This window comes from Pongo abelii, chromosome Y (genome assembly GCF_028885655.2).
Source record: "Pongo abelii isolate AG06213 chromosome Y, NHGRI_mPonAbe1-v2.0_pri, whole genome shotgun sequence".
NCBI lineage: Eukaryota > Metazoa > Chordata > Mammalia > Primates > Hominidae > Pongo > Pongo abelii.
In genome coordinates, this window is record NC_072009.2 from 3,913,688 (window position 1) to 3,932,761 (window position 19,074).

Genomic DNA, 19,074 nt, shown 5'->3' on the forward strand with positions numbered 1-19,074 from the left:
AATGCTAATTTGCAATTTAGGATGAAAACCACTGGACTAATGAATATGGAATGTAAAGGATTTGGTGGCATTTACCCATACTCCTATCAGGGTGCAGTGAACCCTCACCATTAAATTTCTGTGTCCTCTAGTCCTGTTAAGATTCTTTGAGTATACTGTTGATTCTCCTAAAGGACTATTAAAAAGGACCTTGGGAAAAAAGATGTCAAAAGTGGAAACGTGAGCTCACTTGACAGATTTGATGGTTTTGGAGAAATATGGTATAGTTTAAACCCTTTCCAAAGAAAAATTACTCCAATGTTTTAAATTTTATATTTAAATCACTTAAAAATTATCTTAAAAGCCTTATAATGCTCTGATACAATGATGTGTTGACTGTGCATTGTCTTGAATTCTTTGTAAAAATCTAATACTGGTTTCTTATGTTTAGGTATTAAATTTTCACAGTATATGTAAGGCAGCAATTGATAGGCCTTTCACAGATTCTTCTGTAAGTTAAAAATGACAACCAAGAACCTTACTTATTTTCCCGGAATGTTATATAATATATGGCATGTTTCCTGGCATAAATGCATGTATAATAGTATGAATTTCTTAAGGGTAGTAAAACTGTTAATACAAATTTAGCTTTTTATTTCTCTCATTTTTATAATCCTCTGTTATTAAATGTAAAGACTGGTGATGTTACTATACATATTAAAATTGTAATAATTTCTTATTCATCTTTTTTTATTGTTTTTTGGAGACAGAGTTTTGTTCTTGTTGCCTAGGCAGGCTGGAGTGCAATGGCATGATCTCAGCTTACTGCAACCTCTGCCTCCCTGGTACAAGCGATTCTCCTGTCTCAGCCTCCCAAGTAGCTCAGATTACTGGCATGCATCACCATGCCCAGCTATATTTTATATTACAGATGGGGTTTCACCATTGTTAGTCAGGCTAGTTGCAAACTCCTGATCTCAGGTCATCCACCCACCTTGGCCTCTCAAAGTGCTGAGATTACAGGCATGCGCCACCATGCCCAGACTCTTATTCGTCTTTTTAATATGGAAGCCAGTGATACCTTTTTTCCTTTTAGGTTATAAAATGGTATCTGCAAGATGTTCTGTCCTTGAATTGGAAATTTGTAAGGCTGACATATGCTGGTACTTCATCTTCTATAAGTGGACTATAATTTCTTCCCTTAGGACAACTACATAAAGAGACAAAAAAAAAAAAAAGAAAGCAAAGATCTGTGCTGTGTCAAGTATGACAGCCATCACTCGTGGCTCTCCAGTAGGAGGGAACGACAGCCAGGGCCAGGTTCCTGATAGCCAGTCTCAGCATCTCTTCCAACAGAACCAGGTAGGAGTAAGACTGTTGTTTCTAGTACTGTGGAATACAAAATTGTGAAACATGTCCTGAATGATTTGCAAAGTAATCATAAAATATGTGGTTATTTTAAGTTACACGTGAAAAAAGTGACTGTGGGCTGAGTGTGGTAGCTCATACTTGTAATCTCAGCATTTTCAGAGGCGGAAGAGAGAATTGCTTTAGCCCAGGAATTCAACAGCAGCTTGGGCAATATGGTGAAACCCTGTCTCCCACACAAAAATTAGCTGGGCGTGGTAGCACATGCAAATAGTCCCACCTACCTGGGAGGCTGACACAAGAGCATCACCTGAGCCTGGGAGGTCAAGACTGCAGAGAGATATGATCGAAGCATCGCACTCCAGTCTGGGTGACAGAGTGAGACCCTGTCTCAAAAAAAAAAAAAAGAAAAAAGAGAAGAAGAAAAGTGACTCCATCATTTAGTCAAAGGAAACCTTGATTACTGTACATGGTTGAGAATGTAGTCCTGTATTTTTCTGTATCTAAGGTCCCATGTGAATCTGAGGGCAAAAGTATTAAATTAGTCACTGTAATCTTAGTTATAAGCACAGACTTGAGGCAGCTATTTATATTCAAACCCCACTTTATAAGATTATCTTATGACTCTAACTGCTATAATATCTAAGCCTCAGTTTTCATATCTATAAAACAAGGATAAGTGAAATATTTCTAAAAGATTTAACATAGATTTAATATCAAAGTTCTATGCTGACCTATTTGAAAATAATTACTTCTTTTACTATCCTGTTAGATTTTTTTGTAAGATACATGAAGCTTCTAATGTTAGTAATTTGCCTTTACTTTTTCTTGCCTTTTTTCCTAGGTGATTCATTAATTGCATTGAGCTAATTTTTTCAGGGTTTTGGCTTTTTAATTCCCGTTTGTGTGTTTTTTCTTCCTTTTTCTAAGATTCATTCTTTTGCTTTCTTTAGGTTTTGTTTGCTGTTCATTTTCTAGTTCCTTGGAGTAGTATTTTGTTGATATTTGGATTTATGTTCATGATATATATTGGTCTAGTTTTCTTGCGATATATTTGGTTGTTGGTATGAGGGTAATGCTGACCTCATAGAATGGCCTAGAAAGAAAGTATTCCCTTTGCTTCCATCTAGTGGAAAAAAATGGTAGAGAATTGATATATTTGAGAGAATTTACCACTGAGCCTTTTTGGACATCGTGCTTTCTGTTTCAGAAGATTGTTATTTATTGACTCTTTATTTAGAAAATATTGCCAATTCAAATGATCTGTTTCTTTTCTGAGTTTTGACAGATTGTGTCTTTAAAGGAATTTCTGGTAGGTGTAGAGCTGTTCATAGTATTCCTTTATTATCCTTCAGTGCAGCAGCCCCAACCCTTTTAGGACCAGCAACTGCTTTTGTGGAAGACAGTTTTTCCATGGATGGGAGGATGTAGAATGGTTTTGCAATAAAACTGTTCCACCTCAGAACATCAGGCATTAGTTAGATTCTCATAAGGAGCATGCACCCTAGATCCCTCACATGGATCTGGTTTACAATAGGATTCAGGCTCCTCTGAGATTCTAATGTGTCTGCAGACGTGGCAGGAGGCGGGGCTCAGGTGCTAGTGCTGGCTCGCCTGACACTCACCTGCTGTGCAGCCTGGTTCTTAACAGGCCATGGACTGGTACAGTTTGTGACCTGGGGCTTAGGGATCCCTTAATGAGTATGGCATCTGTATTATATGTCCCTTAATACAATTCTGTAATTAATAATTTGTGTCTTCTTTTTTCTTAGCCTGGCTAGAGGCTTATTGATGTTGTCAAAGAACCAGCATGTATGGTTTTGCTGATTTTTCTGTTAATTTCTTGTCATTTTCATTCCTGCTGTAGTTTTTTTCTGCTTACTTTGGAATTCATACTTCTTGCTAGTTTTTTTTTTAATGGAAGCTTTGATTATTCATTTAAGAGTTTCTTTTTAATATATGCATTCAATGGTATAAATTTTTGTCTCAGTTGTGCTTTTGCTGTATTCCACAAATTTTAAGTTGAATTTTCACTTTGTGCAAATTTTATTTTTATTTCTCTTGAGCTTTCTTTCTCTCTATTTTTCTGTTTTAGATGGAGTCTTGCTGTGTCACCCAGGCTGCAGTGCAGTGACTTGATCTTGTCTCACTGAAACCGCTGCCTGCTGGGTTCAAGCAATTCTCCTGCCTCAGCCTCCTGAATGGCTGGGATCACAGGTGTGCACCCCCACACCTAATTTTTGTATTTTTAGTGTAGATGGGGTTTCACCATGTTGGTCAGGCTGTTCTCGAACTCCTGACCCTTGTGATCCACCTGCCTCAGCCTCCCAAAGTGCTAGGATTACAGGCATGAGCCACTGTGCCCAGCCCTTTCTCTTTCTTTCTGAATAACTCATGTTATTTAGAAGTGTGTTAGTATCCAAATATTTTAGGATTTTGCAACTGTCTTTTAGTGATTTCTGGTTTAATGCTATTGTGGCCTGAAAGCATATGTTTTATTATTTTTATTTTAAATTTATTAAGGTGAGCTTTATGGCCACTGGGTGGGTTATCTTGGTGAATGTTCCCATTGCACTTAAGAAGAAGATATACTCACTGTTGTGGGGGAAATAATCAAGAGATATCAGTTAGATCCAGTTGATGGATGATGCTGTTTAGTTTTTTATGTTTCTTCTGATACAGTCTGCTGAATCTGTCCATCTCTCATGGAAAGGTGTTGAACTCTCCAACTATCTTAGTGGATCAATCTAGTCCTCCTTGCATTTATATCACTTTTTGCCTCACATATTTTGGGACCATATTGTTAGGAGCATATACATTAAACATATTTCCAGCTTGTTGAATTGACCACATATATAATGTTTTTGTTTATTCCTGATAATTCTCCTTCTCTGAAGTTCACTTTGTGAAGTTAGTATAGCTAATTTTCCTTTCTTTTGATAAGTATTAGCTTGGTATGTTTTTCTTCATTCCTTTAATTCTAATGTACATCTTTATATTTAAAGTGGGTTTCCTATGGATGGCATGTAGTTGGCTTTTGTTATTTGATCTACTCTGATGATCTTTTAATAGGTATATTTAGGCCATTGATATTGAAGATGATTATTGATATAGTTGGGTTAGTAACTACACTATTTGTTGTTATTCTCCATTTATTACCCTTATTGTTATTGTATCCATTTTTTCTGCCTTTTGTGGTTGTAATTGAACATTCTATATATTTTTTTCTTCTTTTCTAAGCTTATTAATCATAGGCTTTTATTTTTTATTTTTAAATTTTTTAGTGATGGCCCTAGAATTTGCAATATGCATTTATACCAAATCCGAAGTCTACTTTCCAAAGTGGAGTACATGTACTATCATAACAAAATATCTGTAATTGTTTCCTCCTGTTCTTGTATCATTGCTGTCTTTCATTTCATTTTTACATAAGCTGTAATCATTGAATACATTGTTGTTAATGCTATTTTAATTTATTTTATTATTTTTTGAGACAGGCATCACTGTCAACCCAGGCTAGAATGCAGTAACATGATCTTAGCTTACAGTAGTGTTGGACTCCTGGGATCAACTGTTGTTCCCACCTCAGCCTCCAAGGTAGCTAGGACTACAGGCATGCACCAACATATCTGGCTTTTTTTTTTTTTTTTTATAACTTTTGTAGAGGGTCTCACTATGTTTCCCAGGCCAGTCTCAAACTCCTAGACTCAAGCAGCCCTCCCACTTGAGCCCTCCTGAGTCACTGGTATTACAGGCAAAAGCCACTGTGCCAAGCTGCTAATTTTATTTTAAAGAAACCATTATGTCTTAGATCATTTAAGATAAAAAGAAGAGTTTTTATGTTACCTTCATGCATTCCTTACAGAATGCTTTTCTTTTGAAGATGTTTCTGTTGTATATCATTTTTCTACTCTCTGAAAAACTTGCAGAGCAGATACATTAAATTCTCTTAACTTTTGTCTGAGCAAGTTTCTATTTCTCCACTTTTTAAGTATACTTTTGCAGAATACAGAATTCTAGATTGGTAGTTGTTTCCTCTCAGCACTTTTAGATATTTTATTCCAGTCTCTTGCTTGTATGATTTCTTAGACCAAACCCAGTGTAGTTCTTATCATTGCTTTGCTTATAGGTAGGATGTTTGCCTGTAGCATGTTTCAGACTTTTTATTTTTTATTTTCTGCAATTTGAATGTATTTCTAGATGTACTCTTGTTTGTTTTTTTGGCATTTTTCTAGCTTGGAACTCTCTGAGCTTCCTGAATCTCTTGTTTATTGTATGGCACTAATTTGGGGAAATTTTTTAGTTATAATTGCTTCTTTTTTTTTTTTTTTTTGGAGATGGAGTCTCACTCTGTCACCCAGGCTGGAGTGCAGTGGTGTGATCTCGGCTCACTGCAACCTCCACCTCCCAGGTTCAAGCGATTCTCCTGCCTCAGCCTCCTGAGTAGCTGGGGTTACAGGCATGCATCACTGTGCCCGGCTAATTTTTGTATTTTTAGTAGAGACAGGGTTTCACCATGTTGGTCAGGCTGGTCTTGAACTCCTGACCTCATGATCCACCCACCTTGTCCTCCCAAAGTGCTGGGATTACAGCCATCGTTCCAGGCCTTTTTTTTTTTTTTAATTTTCATCCTATTTTTCTCCGCTTTTCAGTGTTCAAAGTCTAATTTTTTAATGAGTGCATCATTAAAATGCACAGGAATGAAGGCATTCTTCATTCCTTTTGCAGTGTTTTTGATCTATACTGTATTACTTTGATTCTTTTTTAGAATGTCTCTCTCTCTGCTTACATTAACTATCTTCTCATGTCATCTACTTTATTCATTATTCATCTACTTTATTCATTAGAGCCCTTAGTGCATTAATGGTAGTTACATTTCCATCTGATAAATCTTTTTATTTGAAGACGGGCTATCACTGTGTTTCCCAGGCTGGAGTGCGGTGGCAGGATCTTGGCACACCATAGTCTCTCCCTCCTATGCTGAAGCTATCCTCCACATCAGCCTCCCAAGTAGTTGAGACTACAGGCATGTGCTACCATGCCTGGCTGATTTTTGTGGGTTTTTTTTGGTAGAGATGGGGTTTTACCATGTTGCCCAGCCAAGTCTTGAACTCCTGGATTCAAGCTATCCACCGGCAATCGCCTCCCAAAGTGCTGTTATTACAGGCTTGAGTCACTGCGTCCAGCCTCCATCTGTTAAATCTAACATTCCTGTTACATCTGAGTATGAATTTGATGCTTGCTTTGTCTCTTCAAACAGTTTTTTTGTCTTTTAGTATGCATTGTAATTTTTTCTTGAGAGATGCACATAAAGTACTATGTAGAAAGGAACTTTGGCAGATGGGCTCTAGTAATGTACTACTGGTAAGGTATTCAGGTAGCGGAAGCAATCTGTAATCTTATGATTAAGTCTCAATGTCATAGTGAGCCTGTGGCCTTTGGGCTGTGGCTTAGATGGAACATGATGGGTATAGGGAGCTGGAATTGGGGTTTTTAGTTCTACAATGTAGAATGCTATAGCAGGCTAGAGTTGAGTATTTTTTTTCCTTTAGGTCACTTAGGCATTAAAAAACCTTAGTAAAACTAGTTTCTCTTGAGGGCTTTCTTTTAACGGAACAGAATGTCCTTATGTATTTCAAAATGGCTACTTTGCATCTTTCCCTCCGAGAAGCTCAAGGGGACTTTTTTCTTATCTTTTCAGGGAAAGGTTGAAAAACAATTGTGCATTCCCATAAAATTTGGCTTCTTAGTAGTTTTTTTTCTTTTTTTTTTTTTTTGAGAGGGAGTCTCGCTGCATCTGCCAGCCTGTAGTGCAGTGGTGTGATGTTGGCCCACTGCAACCACCACCTCCTAAGTTCAAGCAATTCTCTGCCTCAGCCTCCTGAGTAGCTGGGAATACAGGCACCCACCACCACCCCTAGCTTATTTTTGTATTTTTAGTAGAGATGGAGTTTTACCATCTTGGCCAGGCTGCTCTTGAACTCCTGACGTCATGATCCATCCATGTCAGCCTCCCAAAGTGTTGAGATTACATGGGTGAGCCACCATGCCCGGCCTCTTACTGGTTTTTTACTTGCATTGCATACTTCCCACCATGAGCCTTCAATAATTCTTTATTACAGTTTAGGTTTTCATACCTGGGGACTGGTTGCCACCGAGGTTTAAGATCTACTCAGATTGTCTATTTCTTTATAACTTGTTCTTGGCGTAGATTGTATGCTTCTGGGAATTTATCCTTTTATCCAGGTCATGCAGTTTGCTGAGATACAGTGGTTTATAGGATGCACTGATAATCCTTAACTTTTTTGTATAAAATCCATAGTAATGCCTCTTTTATTTCTAATATAAATATTTGACTTTTCTCTTTTTCTTAGTCAATCTAGCTAGAGGTTTGGCAGCTCTGTATCTTTTTCAAGAACAGAATTTTGATTTCATTGGTTTTTCTTAGTTGTTTTTCTAGTCTCTATTTTGTTTACATCTGTGCTCGCTTTTGCTTTAATGTGTCACTTAACGAAGGCATATGTTCTGAGAAATGCATTGTCGGGTGATTTCACTGTCTTGCAAACATCATAGTGTGCTTACACAAACCTGGATGGTATAACCTGCTACACATGTAGGCCAGTTATTGCCCTAGGCTACTAACCTGTTAGCATGAGTTGAATATGGTAGGCAATTGTAATACAATGATAAGTTCTAAACAGGAAAAATTTAGTAAAAGTGGAATATTACAATATTATGAGATGACCATTGTATATTTAGTTCATCTTGAATGAAATGTTTTGTGGATCCTGGATGTATTTTGTTATTCTTTTAGTTCTTTAAGGTGCAAATTTGGTTGTTGATTTGAGGTCTTTTTTTAAAGTACTTTATAAGGTTTCCTCAGCACTGCTTCTGCTCTATCCCATAAATTTGGTATTTTTTCATTTTTATTTGCCTCACATATTATATAGTTTCTATTGGATTTCTCCTCTTTGGTGGATGGGTGATTTAAGATGTATTGTTTAAATTCTACTTATTTATGGATTTTTCAGTTTTTCTTTTGCTATTGCTTTACTTTTTTATTTTTGAGGCGGAGTCTCGCTCTGTCGCCCAGGCTGGAGTTCAGTGGTACAATCTCAGCTCACTGGAAGCTTTGCCTCCTGGGTTCACGCCATTCTCCTGCCTTAGCCTCCCAAGTAGCTGGGACTGCAGATGCATGCCACCACGCCCGGGTAATTTTGTTTTTGTATTTTTAGTAGACAACGGGGTATCACCGTGTTAGCCAGGATGGTCTTGATCTCCCGACCTCATGATCCGCCCGCCTTGGCCTCCCAAAGTGCTGGGATTACAGGTGTGAGCCCCCGCGCCCGGCCTCTTCTGCTATTGATTTCTACTTTAATTGTATCCTGATCTGAAAAGAAACTTTTTATGAGTTAAGTCTTCCTATATTTGTTAAGATTTGTTTTGTGGCATTACGTATCCTGATGGTTCCATGTGCTCTTGAAAAGAATGTGTATTCTGCTACTGTTGTGTATGTAGAGCAGGAATCCCCAGTCCCCAGGTCGGACCAGTATCACTCTGTGGCCTGTCAGGAAGCAGGTTGTACAGCAGAAGGTGAGCATCAGGCAGGTGAGCGAGCATTACCATCTGAGCCCCAACTCCTGTCAGATCAGTGGCAGCCTTAGATTCTCATAGGAGCGTGAACCTTACTGTGAACTATGCATGTGAGGGATGTAGGTTGCATGCTCCTTATGAGAAATCTAGTATCTGATGATCTCAGGTTTCATCCTGAACCCTCCCACCCCTTGACTGGCTCCATCCATGGAAAAATTATTAATTATTGTTGTTAATCTCTTACTGTGCCTGATTTATAAATTTAACTTTATCATAGATATGTATGGATAGGCTTGACTGCGACTGTGGTGGGTCCGTTTCCACAATGGTTTACTCACATGGCGGTTGGGTAGAGGCCTGTCTTACCATGCAAATCCCCTCATAGGGCTGCCTGAGTGACTTCAGACATGGCAATTAACCTCTGCCAGAGAAACTGACCTAAAAGAAAGGGAAGAAAAAGCCATGATACCTTTCATGACCTAGACTCACAAATCACATTGTCATTTCCACAGTATCCCTACCTGTATGTTCTAGGCCAGAAACACACCTAAGGGTTATGTTCATATAACATCATTAATCTCAAAGTTTACTTACATTATTATTACCTTTCCATTTTAGAGAATGTAACTATTTTCTCACTGGCCAGAATGGGATTGGTTAATTCAAGCTTAGAGACTGTTGAATCAGAGATAGGTAAGATTCAGTGGTCTTCTATTTTGTTCTTCCTTTTCAGTAGACTATAGTGAGGCTCTTCCCATTGTTTCAGTGAAACAATGCTGAAATGTTTCACTCTCGTCTTTGGAGGGCTCCATTAGGTTTTATTATTCCAAACTGTGGCACTTGAACATCCAGAGTATATCCTGATAGGAAATCAGACTTTCTGCTTCAAGCCTTGTGAATAATGTATTAAAGTTATGCTGAAGCTCATCTTCCCACACTTTCTGTGACTTTCCACACTTTCTGTGACTTTCCACCTGCATCTACAGTGGATTTTGAGCTAGTTCTAAGCCTGCTGCGCATATCCACTGTAGGCAGAATTGTACTGGAATGAAATCATTAATCACAGTTATCTTGTCTATATGTTTCTGGAGTATTCCCTTTTTCTTACCCAGGTAGCTTCTGCAGTTTTTTAAACAAGCAATTAATTTTAGCCACTTTTCAGTTATAGGCAGATGCAGTAATCTGTTGCTGAGTATCACATCTGACTTGGAAGTTGAAGCCCACGTGCATGCGCTTTTTGTTTCTCTTGGTTTTTAAATTTCTATTTGTTTGGCTACAGACAGTAAATGTCACTTGGGATGCATAATATACAAGTATTGAGTTTGACAAATGAAAGACTGTAACCACCAATATAATGAATATGCAAAATACAAAAATTTATTTGCACTGTCCCTGTATATTTACTGTCTTCCATTTTCAGTTCCTGGCAACCGCTGATCTGCTCTTCATTTGTATGTTTTGGCTTTTTCTTTTTCTTTTGTTTCCTTAACTAGACATAGGGTCTCCCTATGTTGCCCAGGATGGTCTCAAACTCCTGGGTTTAATCAGTCCTCCCATCTTCACTCCCAAAGTGCTGGTATTACGGATGTGAGCTACCATAGCACAGTTTGTCTTTTCTAAACTCTTTTATAAACATCATGCTGACTTAATCTTTTGAGATTTGGCATTATGCATTTAGTATTCTTCCATGTTGTTACATGCCACAAAAGTTTTTTCCTGTCAGTTGCTGAGTAGTATTTTATTGCATAAATGTACTAGTTTGTCCATTTGCCTGTTGAAGGACAGTTGGGTGACTGAAAGACTAAAAAAGAAATAAATAACTATAATTTCAGTTTCTGAGTACAGACTTATAACCACCAGTATAATGGTTCTGAGTACAGAAACTGAGATTACAGTTTTAAAATCTTGCAATAAAGAAAACATAGGCAAGTTCTATTAAACATTTAAGAAATGAGGTCAGTTCTATACAGTCCTCTTCAGACATGCTTTTCAATTTAATTTTCCTGAAACATAATTGGTATTTGTAAGGAAGAAATTTACGTGTTGCTTAAGTTAAATATTTTATTCTCTTTAATTATGAGGTGTTAATTCTTGATGTTGTGAGGAATCCGGTTTCATTGCCTTTTCTTGTCTCTCTCAAGGGAAACTGAGGAAGAAGAAAAGTAACAGCAATAGGAACCTGTAATCCCTAGTTAGGAATTTTTGTGTCCAAACTATTGGTTATTATTAAGGAATGTAGAGTTTTTTTTGAAACAGATTGTGAATCTATAATTATAATCTATAATATATAAAAATAAGTTGAAAAAAGCAGGTTTGTACAGAATTTAGGTAGTATATAGTCAAACTAAATTATTAGAAGCTAAATTGATGAAGACACTGTAAACACAAAGGTGCATGTGAGGGTGAAGATTAGAGCTATCTTTGATAATGTAGTTTGGGAATATAGCCTTAAAAGGAATTGTTTATCTTGTTTAGTCATTTTACTTCAGTATCCTATCCTTAAGGAGATAATTCATAAGGTTTATTATGAGTGTATTTATTAGCAGTAAACATGACAAAAACATATCCTCTAATTTTTACTTGGTCAACTCATGCAGTAATGTGTAGCCATGAAATTTTTTTTTTTTTTTTGAGACAGAGTCTCACTGTGTTGCCCAGGCTGGAGTGCAGTGGCGCGATCTTGGCTCACTGCAAGCTCCGCCTCCCAGGTTCACGCCATTCTCCCGCGTCAGCCTCCGAAGTAGTTGAGACTACAGGCGCCTGCCGCCATACCCGTTTTTGTTTTTGTTTTTGTTTTTGTAATTTTAGTAGAGACAGGGTTTCACCATTTTAGCCAGGATGGTCTCAATCTCCTGACCTCGTGATCCGCCTGCCTTGGCCTCCCAAAGAGCTGAAATTACAGGTGTGAGCCACCACACCCAGCTAGCTGCCATTAGTTAATTTTTAAGATTCTTAATTGGCCAGGTGCGGTGGCTCACGCCTGTAATCCCAGCACTTTGGGAAGCCAAGGTGGGTGGATCACCTGAGGTCATGAGTTCCAGACCAGCCTGACCAATATGGTGAAACCCCGTCTCTACTAAAAATACAAAAAATTAGCCAAGCGTGGTGGCGGGCGCCTGTAATCACAGCTACTCAGGAGGCTGAGGCAAGAGAATCGCTTGAACCCAGGAGGCAGAGGTTACAGTGAGCCAAGATTGCGCCACTGCACTCCAGCCCAGGTGAGACAGAGTGAGACTCCGTCCTCCACCCCAAAAAAGATTCTTAATCACGAGGGAAAATACTTCTGTATTAACCAAATTAAATTTTAAAAAGACAAACATTGTGACCCTGGTTTTATTAAATATTTGGGCATATATATGGACACTTAAAAATAGATATTTTTCCTTAATCTGTGGTTTAAATTTGGAATGTTTAATTTTTAATTAAGACCTCATCACCTGATTCTTCCAATGAGAATTCCATAGCAACTCCTCCCCCAGAGGAACAAGGGCAAGGTGATGCTCCACCACAGCATGAAGATGAAGCTCCTGCATTTCCACATACTGAGCTGGCAAAGCTGGATGACATGATCAACAGGTGCATTTGTTTGGATTTGTTTTATTAATGGATGCAGTAAACTAGAAAAGCAAAACTACTTACTACCAGCATTGCAACTAGTAGTAAATGAGAAAAAGAAAAGAGTAGATTGTAGTGTCTCAAGTCTTACTATTTTAATAGCCTGAACATTTTAGTCCTAGCTGAACACTTTGCAGCTCATTGTACTTAATGCAGGCATTTCTTACGGATTTTAAGTATTGGAAGGTAATGACAGTATGAATACAGTTTCAGATTGATGATGCTTTATGAACCCTTCGTGTGATTCTAGCCTAGACAAATAGGTAGGTATTTTGTTTTGAATGTTTACAAACATTTCTCTTTGATAAGAACTTTATACCAGAGTTCTGGAGAACTTTTCTCAGTTGTGGAATGTCCATTTGCTACAGCAGGGACCTTATTGCAGAAGGTTGTATTGTTTCTTTGTCTGTTTTGTTTAGTGGTTGCTGATTTCTGTTAGAGTGTATTTTTCATAAGGACTAGAGAACTGAAACTGTTAGTAAATCCTTAGTGGCAGAGAGAAAAGATTTTTTTTGTGTGTATATAAAAGCAACAAAAAGGATAGAATCAGTTTACCTTTAATAGATTATATGTATTGAGGCACTTTTTAAAAATGAAAAGAGATATTTGGGAATTTTGCCGTTTCTTAGTACAGGGATTAATGGACAGATGAAAGAAAGTTATTTTGGGGGAGTAGTGGGTTAGTCAGTAGACATAGTTGCAGAAAGTTGAACTTTTTATAAAAGTGAGGAATGTACTGGGTGAGTGTGTGGTGCCCTTTGCATCACTTTTTAATGTAGGAGTGTACTTAAGATGCAATAGTGGCTTTCTGTATTGCCTTTTGATATGGGAATGTACGTATGACAGTAGGTTTAGAGGCCCATACCTGAGACATGATCTTTAGGAAAAGGTGAGATAAATGTCTTGTTGAGATCTCCTAATTTCTTCTGTCTTTGTGAAGAGGAGTAAAACAAAACACTTGCCACACTGTGTCCTTTTACTAATAAATATGAGCCCCCAAAGAGCGTCCTCCTACTAATAAAAGGTATACATTTAATTGATAATTGAATAGGTTAGTTTTAGTATTCTATGGAAGCTATTAAAAGAATTCCCTGCCATTGCTGTATCTCATTTGACAGTGCCTAAAAAAATTCAGTATGTAGACACAACAGATGTCTCTTAATTTTCCATTGTAGATAATTTGCCTACTTCTTTTTTAGTCTATATGTTGAATATAATATAGTCAGAATTTCTCACTTTTTCATACTAACAGTAACTACACTAGGTAACTTATTTATAGTGTTTCATTACTATGCATTACTATGAAACCAGTAAAGCCTCTTTTGGTTTTTTTATAATCCTTAGGCCTCGATGGGTGGTTCCTGTTTTGCCAAAAGGGGAATTAGAAGTACTTTTAGAAGCTGCTATTGATCTTAGTGTAAAAGGTGAGTGTGGATGTACATTTTCTATAATACGTGCTCCTATATATACTTACACCTTGTTCTTAAAGGCTTTTCATCCCTCTGTTATAAAGGTACTGTTTATTCCTAGTTTATAATATGTCACAAATCTTCCTGGTAAGGATTATTTTACATATATGCATGCATATTATGTATACTTATTACATATATACATACACAAACAAATACACATACTTCTCTATAGTAAAGGTTCATAGAAATCTTTAGATAGCCTTTAGGGATACCTGGAGCTATTTAAGTATTATGTGTAATTTTATGTGTACAACCATATATCTAAGGTGAGAATATATATTTTTTAAATTTTTAAAAAGATGGTTATCCAGAAGTTAGAAAATATTTTCCAGAATATGATAGTACTAAAGTCTGCTATATAAAGTAATGTGCATTAAAGCATATTTTACAATTTACAAAGTGCTGCATAGAGAGTTTATTGTATGACATCATATATATTTGGTGACCTTTTTACACAAGTCACATGTGATTAAGAAATATGTTAATTTATAAATAATTTTGCCAATTATTTTTATTTATTTTATTTTATTTTATTTTATTTGAGATACAGTCTTGCTTTGTCACCCAGGCTGGAGTCAGTGGCGTGAGATCAGCTCACTGCAGCCTCCACCTCCTAGGTTCAAGTGATTCTCTAGCCTCAGCCCCCCAGGTAGCTGGGATTACAGGAATGAGCCACCACACCTGGCCAGCCCCATCTGTTTCTTTTTTTACGTGGAAATCACTATTTCACTAATATTGAGTGTGTATGTTTAATAAACTGTCTAGCTCACATATTTAGCTTTTTTTTCTTCTTGACACAGAGTTGAAGGGTTTTTCTCAAAAAGAAAAAAGTCTTAAAAGATGAAGCCTGAATTTAAAAAAACAAAAAACCTATGAAGAAAATTTGATATTTTTACTCTCAGCCACAAGTACAAGCTTTGGGTTTGAATGAAGCATTTTGGATGATTTTATTGTAATAGTAGGTGCAATAAAATTCGTGGATGAGCCATTTTTGTAATATTTTGTATTTTTGTATTTTTATTTCATTTTTTATTTTATTTTATTTTTTTTGAGACAGAGTCTTGCTCTGTCTCCCAGGCTGGAGTGCAGTGGGGTGATCTTGGCTCACTGCAAGCTCCGCCTCCTGGTTCATGCCATTCTCCTGCCTCAGCCTCCCAGTAGCTGGGACTACAGGTGCCCGCCACCATGCCTGGCTAATTTTTGTATTTTTAGTAGAGATGGGGTTTCACAGTGTTAGCCAGGATGGTCTTTATCTCCTGACCTCATGATCCGCCCGCCTCTGCCTCCCAAAGTGCTGAGATTACAGGCCTGAGCCAGCACCCCCGGCAAATACAGTGTATTTTTTTAAGGACTTGAAAGCTGTAAGAAAGGTCAGAAGTATTTAATTTTTGTGTCATTCAACAGGAACTTAACTGTCAGTGTTGTTAGACAAATTTTTAATTCCTTTGGTATCCTTTAAAGTGTTTCTGTTGCGGAGTCTGACTGTGTGGTGGTGTTGATAATTTCATTTAACTAATAACTATCTTACAGTCATTTAACGACTGTTATGTTGTTTTATTGATCTTACCAATATGTGATCTAGTGACCTCTGAAAATATTTTACCAGATTGAAAATATTTCTCCTCATTTAAATTTCTTTTGTTGATTGCATATTTATTCATTAATTGAGCAAATGTCAAGGACTTCTGTACTAGGTATGTTCTAGGGTCTAACACTACAAAATGAACAAAAACTGGAAATGGTATTTCATTTCATAGCATTGATATTCAGTGGATGTATGTCATTTGCAGGGACGTTTCCTCTGTTATTTTTTTCTGAGATCATGATTACTGTAAGATTAAACTAGTTTAAATGATAGAGTAGTATGTATATAATTCAAATAAAAATATATCTCCTTGTACATATTTAATATGTTCTGAGTTGCTTTAAGAGTTACAGGTTTTCTGGCTGGGTGCAGTGATCCTGTAATCCCTGTAATCCCAGCACTGTGGGAGGCCGAGGCGGGAAGATCACCTGAGGTCAGGTGTTTGAGACCAACCTGGCCAATATGGCAAAACCCTATCTGTACTAAAACTACAAAAAGTAGCCAGGCATGGTGGTGCATGCCGATAATCTCAGCTACTTGGAGGCCGAGGCAGGAGAATTTTTTAAACCTGGGAAGTGGAGATTGCAGTGAGCCAAGATTGTGCCACTGTACTCCAGTCTGGGAAATAGAGCAAGACTGTGTTTTAAAAGAAAACAGTTGCAAGTTTTCTTTTTTGATAGAGGCACATGGATCTTGCTTTTCTTAAATCAGATAAAGGTAAAAAGAAAAAAGAAACAGGATTCACCTCTTAAATTTGATGATAAATGGGCAATTTACCGGGAAAATCAGATTTTTTTAATTTTCAGTTTTTTTACTGTATTTCAGTAATTAAAATGCTGTGAAATGGTTCAATTCCCTGTCTACTAGTGAACATTCTTTAAGTTTGATGTCATAAATATTTTCAAGCTGTTTCAATTAGTTACATTACTTGATTTGATGTAGTCTATACAACTGTTTCTAAAATTTACTGAATATTATATTTCATTCCTTTTTCTGAAATCCCATTTTTTTCACCTTTTTAACATCTTATAATGTCATGTCTCATTTCAAAAGCCACAACACTATTTGTGAATTGGAGACCATAATAGTTTCTAGCAATTTACTATGTTTAATCATAATTGGCCAAATAATTTTTTTTTAACATTCTTTGTTTGGCTCTTTTTTTAGGCCTTGATGTTAAAAGTGAAGCATGCCAACGTTTTTTTCGAGATGGACTAACAATATCTTTCACTAAAATTCTTATGGATGAGGCCGTGAGTGGCTGGAAGTTTGAAATTCATGTGAGTCTTGTATTTCATTTCTGGGACTCAGATTTACATGGTGATTCCTGTGGGTTTGTTTTTGAAAAATACTTCTGTGCGTAACATATTAACATATCAAGTCTGCTGATACATACTGCGTAATTGAAGGTTAGCATGGTCTTTAAGAATGAGCTTGCGGTTTTGATTTAGTAAACCTTAGTTTAACCTGTCCCCTGAAATTTCAACGACCTTGTAACCTTACACACAATACAGTGTATTTCATCAAATGCATGATAGTATTGATTGGAAGAGGCACTACTATTTTGTACCACTTGAGATAAAAAATATTTAAGCAGACTCTAAGTGTAGCTGGGATAACAAAGGGTATAATTTCAGTGCAAATGTAAATGGTAAAGAAACTCACTATGCACAAATGTAAAGCAAAGAAACTATATTCCAGAGTATAATAGTTCTAAAGTCAGTTATGTAATGTGCAGAGAATGAAAGAAAGAAGATTGGTAGAGACAGAAGACCGTCTTGGAAATTTAGACCAGAAACCAGTACTCACACAATTTTGTGATACGAGTTCAGACTTAGAATTTTGATGCCAAAAAAGTCAAATAGACTTTAATACATTCTCAGATTAGTAGAATCTTCAAGTGACAGGTAAAAGGAAACACAAGTAATCTCAGGTAATACTGCAAGTCTAGTACCTAGGTATATATTGCAGTCTGCCAGGTATCTTGATTCTATCATAAGATACCTTCATATTTCAGAGATTTAAAAAATGACAAAAAAGCAAGTATCTTTACTGAAGTACTGTATATACTTCAGGCCTCTGGTTCTTTTTTAGAATATGCAGTTAACTAAAAGTTATGAATCAAATATATACTTTCTGATGACCTTAACCTAAAAAATACAACTTAGACATTTTCCACAAATGACCATGGCATACATATGCTAGCAGCTCGGAATTGACCTGTAACTTTTTCGTAGGTGTGGAAAATGAAATTTTGAAAATATGTGACTTTTGAGTTGAGATGTTCATAACAAAACTTTAAATGTTTCCTCTAAAGTACAGATTCCAGAGAGAAAAGTGACAGTTTGTGTGTCCTGTGGACATAAAGCAGAAATAGACAAACTGTGGTACCTACTTTATTTGTAACATTTCTCAAATAGCTTTTGAAATTAAGCACAAATTTATGAAATAAGTATTAATTTATCTTTACCAGTGTATTACTTTGATCATGATATTAGTGAAATTAAGCAGAAATAAGATGACCAGTGCAGAAAAATGGAGATTATTAATAAAAATTAAATGTGTTTGAAATTGCAATGTGTTCTTATTATAAACTGTATTATATCCTATCCATGTAACAGAGATGTATTATTAACAATACTCATCGCCTAGTGGAGCTTTGTGTGGCCAAGTTGTCCCAAGATTGGTTTCCACTTCTAGAACTTCTCGCCATGGCCTTAAATCCTCATTGCAAGTTTCATATCTACAATGGTACACGTCCATGTGAATTAATTTCCTCAAATGCTCAGTTGTCAGAAGATGAATTATTTGCTCGTTCTTCAGATCCTCGATCACCAAAAGTGTGTTGGTTTGTTATTTTCAAGATTAAACATTAATTTTTTTGTTTGCATTTGCCACAGACCATTAGTGATGTGAACCTCTCTTTAAATAATGATCAAGTCAATACATAATCTTCTTTTTTTTGGGTTTCTGTTTAAAGACCTATTATTTAATATGTATAACCTTGAACTCACGATCAATAACCATGTAACTCATGCCTGAACAGGGCTTATTATGTATTGATTGGTCGAATATGCTCCTTGGAGCATAGCGTTGTGTTTCTGTGAGGAGAAGTCAGTATTTGCTAATTCATTGTTCACAGCTACTTTAGAGACTCTAATTACTGCAAATAAGCATGGACTGTTCTTTGTTTGTACTGTGTGTATATATTTTTTAAAACAGCAGAATACTTACGTATATTTACAGACTGTGTAAACTCAGTGAGATTTAAAAATTGTACCATTTTGCTTTCATGACATACCATTAGGCATTTCTTGTAATGCCTAATTTTCTTAGGAGAAGATGGTTCAGTGTTCAACAGCTAAATCTTGGATCATGTAAGTAATCTTTGTAATTGTACCTCAAAGGGAAGTTAGATCTGCTTTATACTCGCCAGAATTAAAATTTTTCTCAAGGAGGTGG

The 19,074-nt window shown here is 36.6% G+C and overlaps 1 protein-coding gene across 11 annotated transcripts in view; it reads left to right on the forward strand.

The window, feature by feature from the left end:
• Positions 1–19,074, forward strand: part of USP9Y (ubiquitin specific peptidase 9 Y-linked) — a 199,593-nt gene that overhangs the window by 40,939 nt on the left and 139,580 nt on the right. For 4 of the 11 annotated variants that reach the window (XM_054545328.2, XM_063721461.1, XM_063721463.1 and 1 more), the window contains 6 exons: positions 431–490; positions 1,185–1,341; positions 12,368–12,516; positions 13,900–13,979; positions 16,780–16,892; positions 18,234–18,452. In XM_054545328.2, the coding sequence (XP_054401303.1) occupies positions 1,246–1,341; positions 12,368–12,516; positions 13,900–13,979; positions 16,780–16,892; positions 18,234–18,452 (657 nt within the window). In that variant the 5' untranslated portion in view covers positions 431–490; positions 1,185–1,245. Of the gene's footprint in view, positions 1–430; positions 491–1,184; positions 1,342–9,552; positions 9,634–12,367; positions 12,517–13,899; positions 13,980–16,779; positions 16,893–18,233; positions 18,453–19,074 lie in introns of those variants that run through there. The other 7 variants (XM_054545326.2, XM_063721464.1, XM_063721462.1 and 4 more) reach the window with 3 other exon arrangements.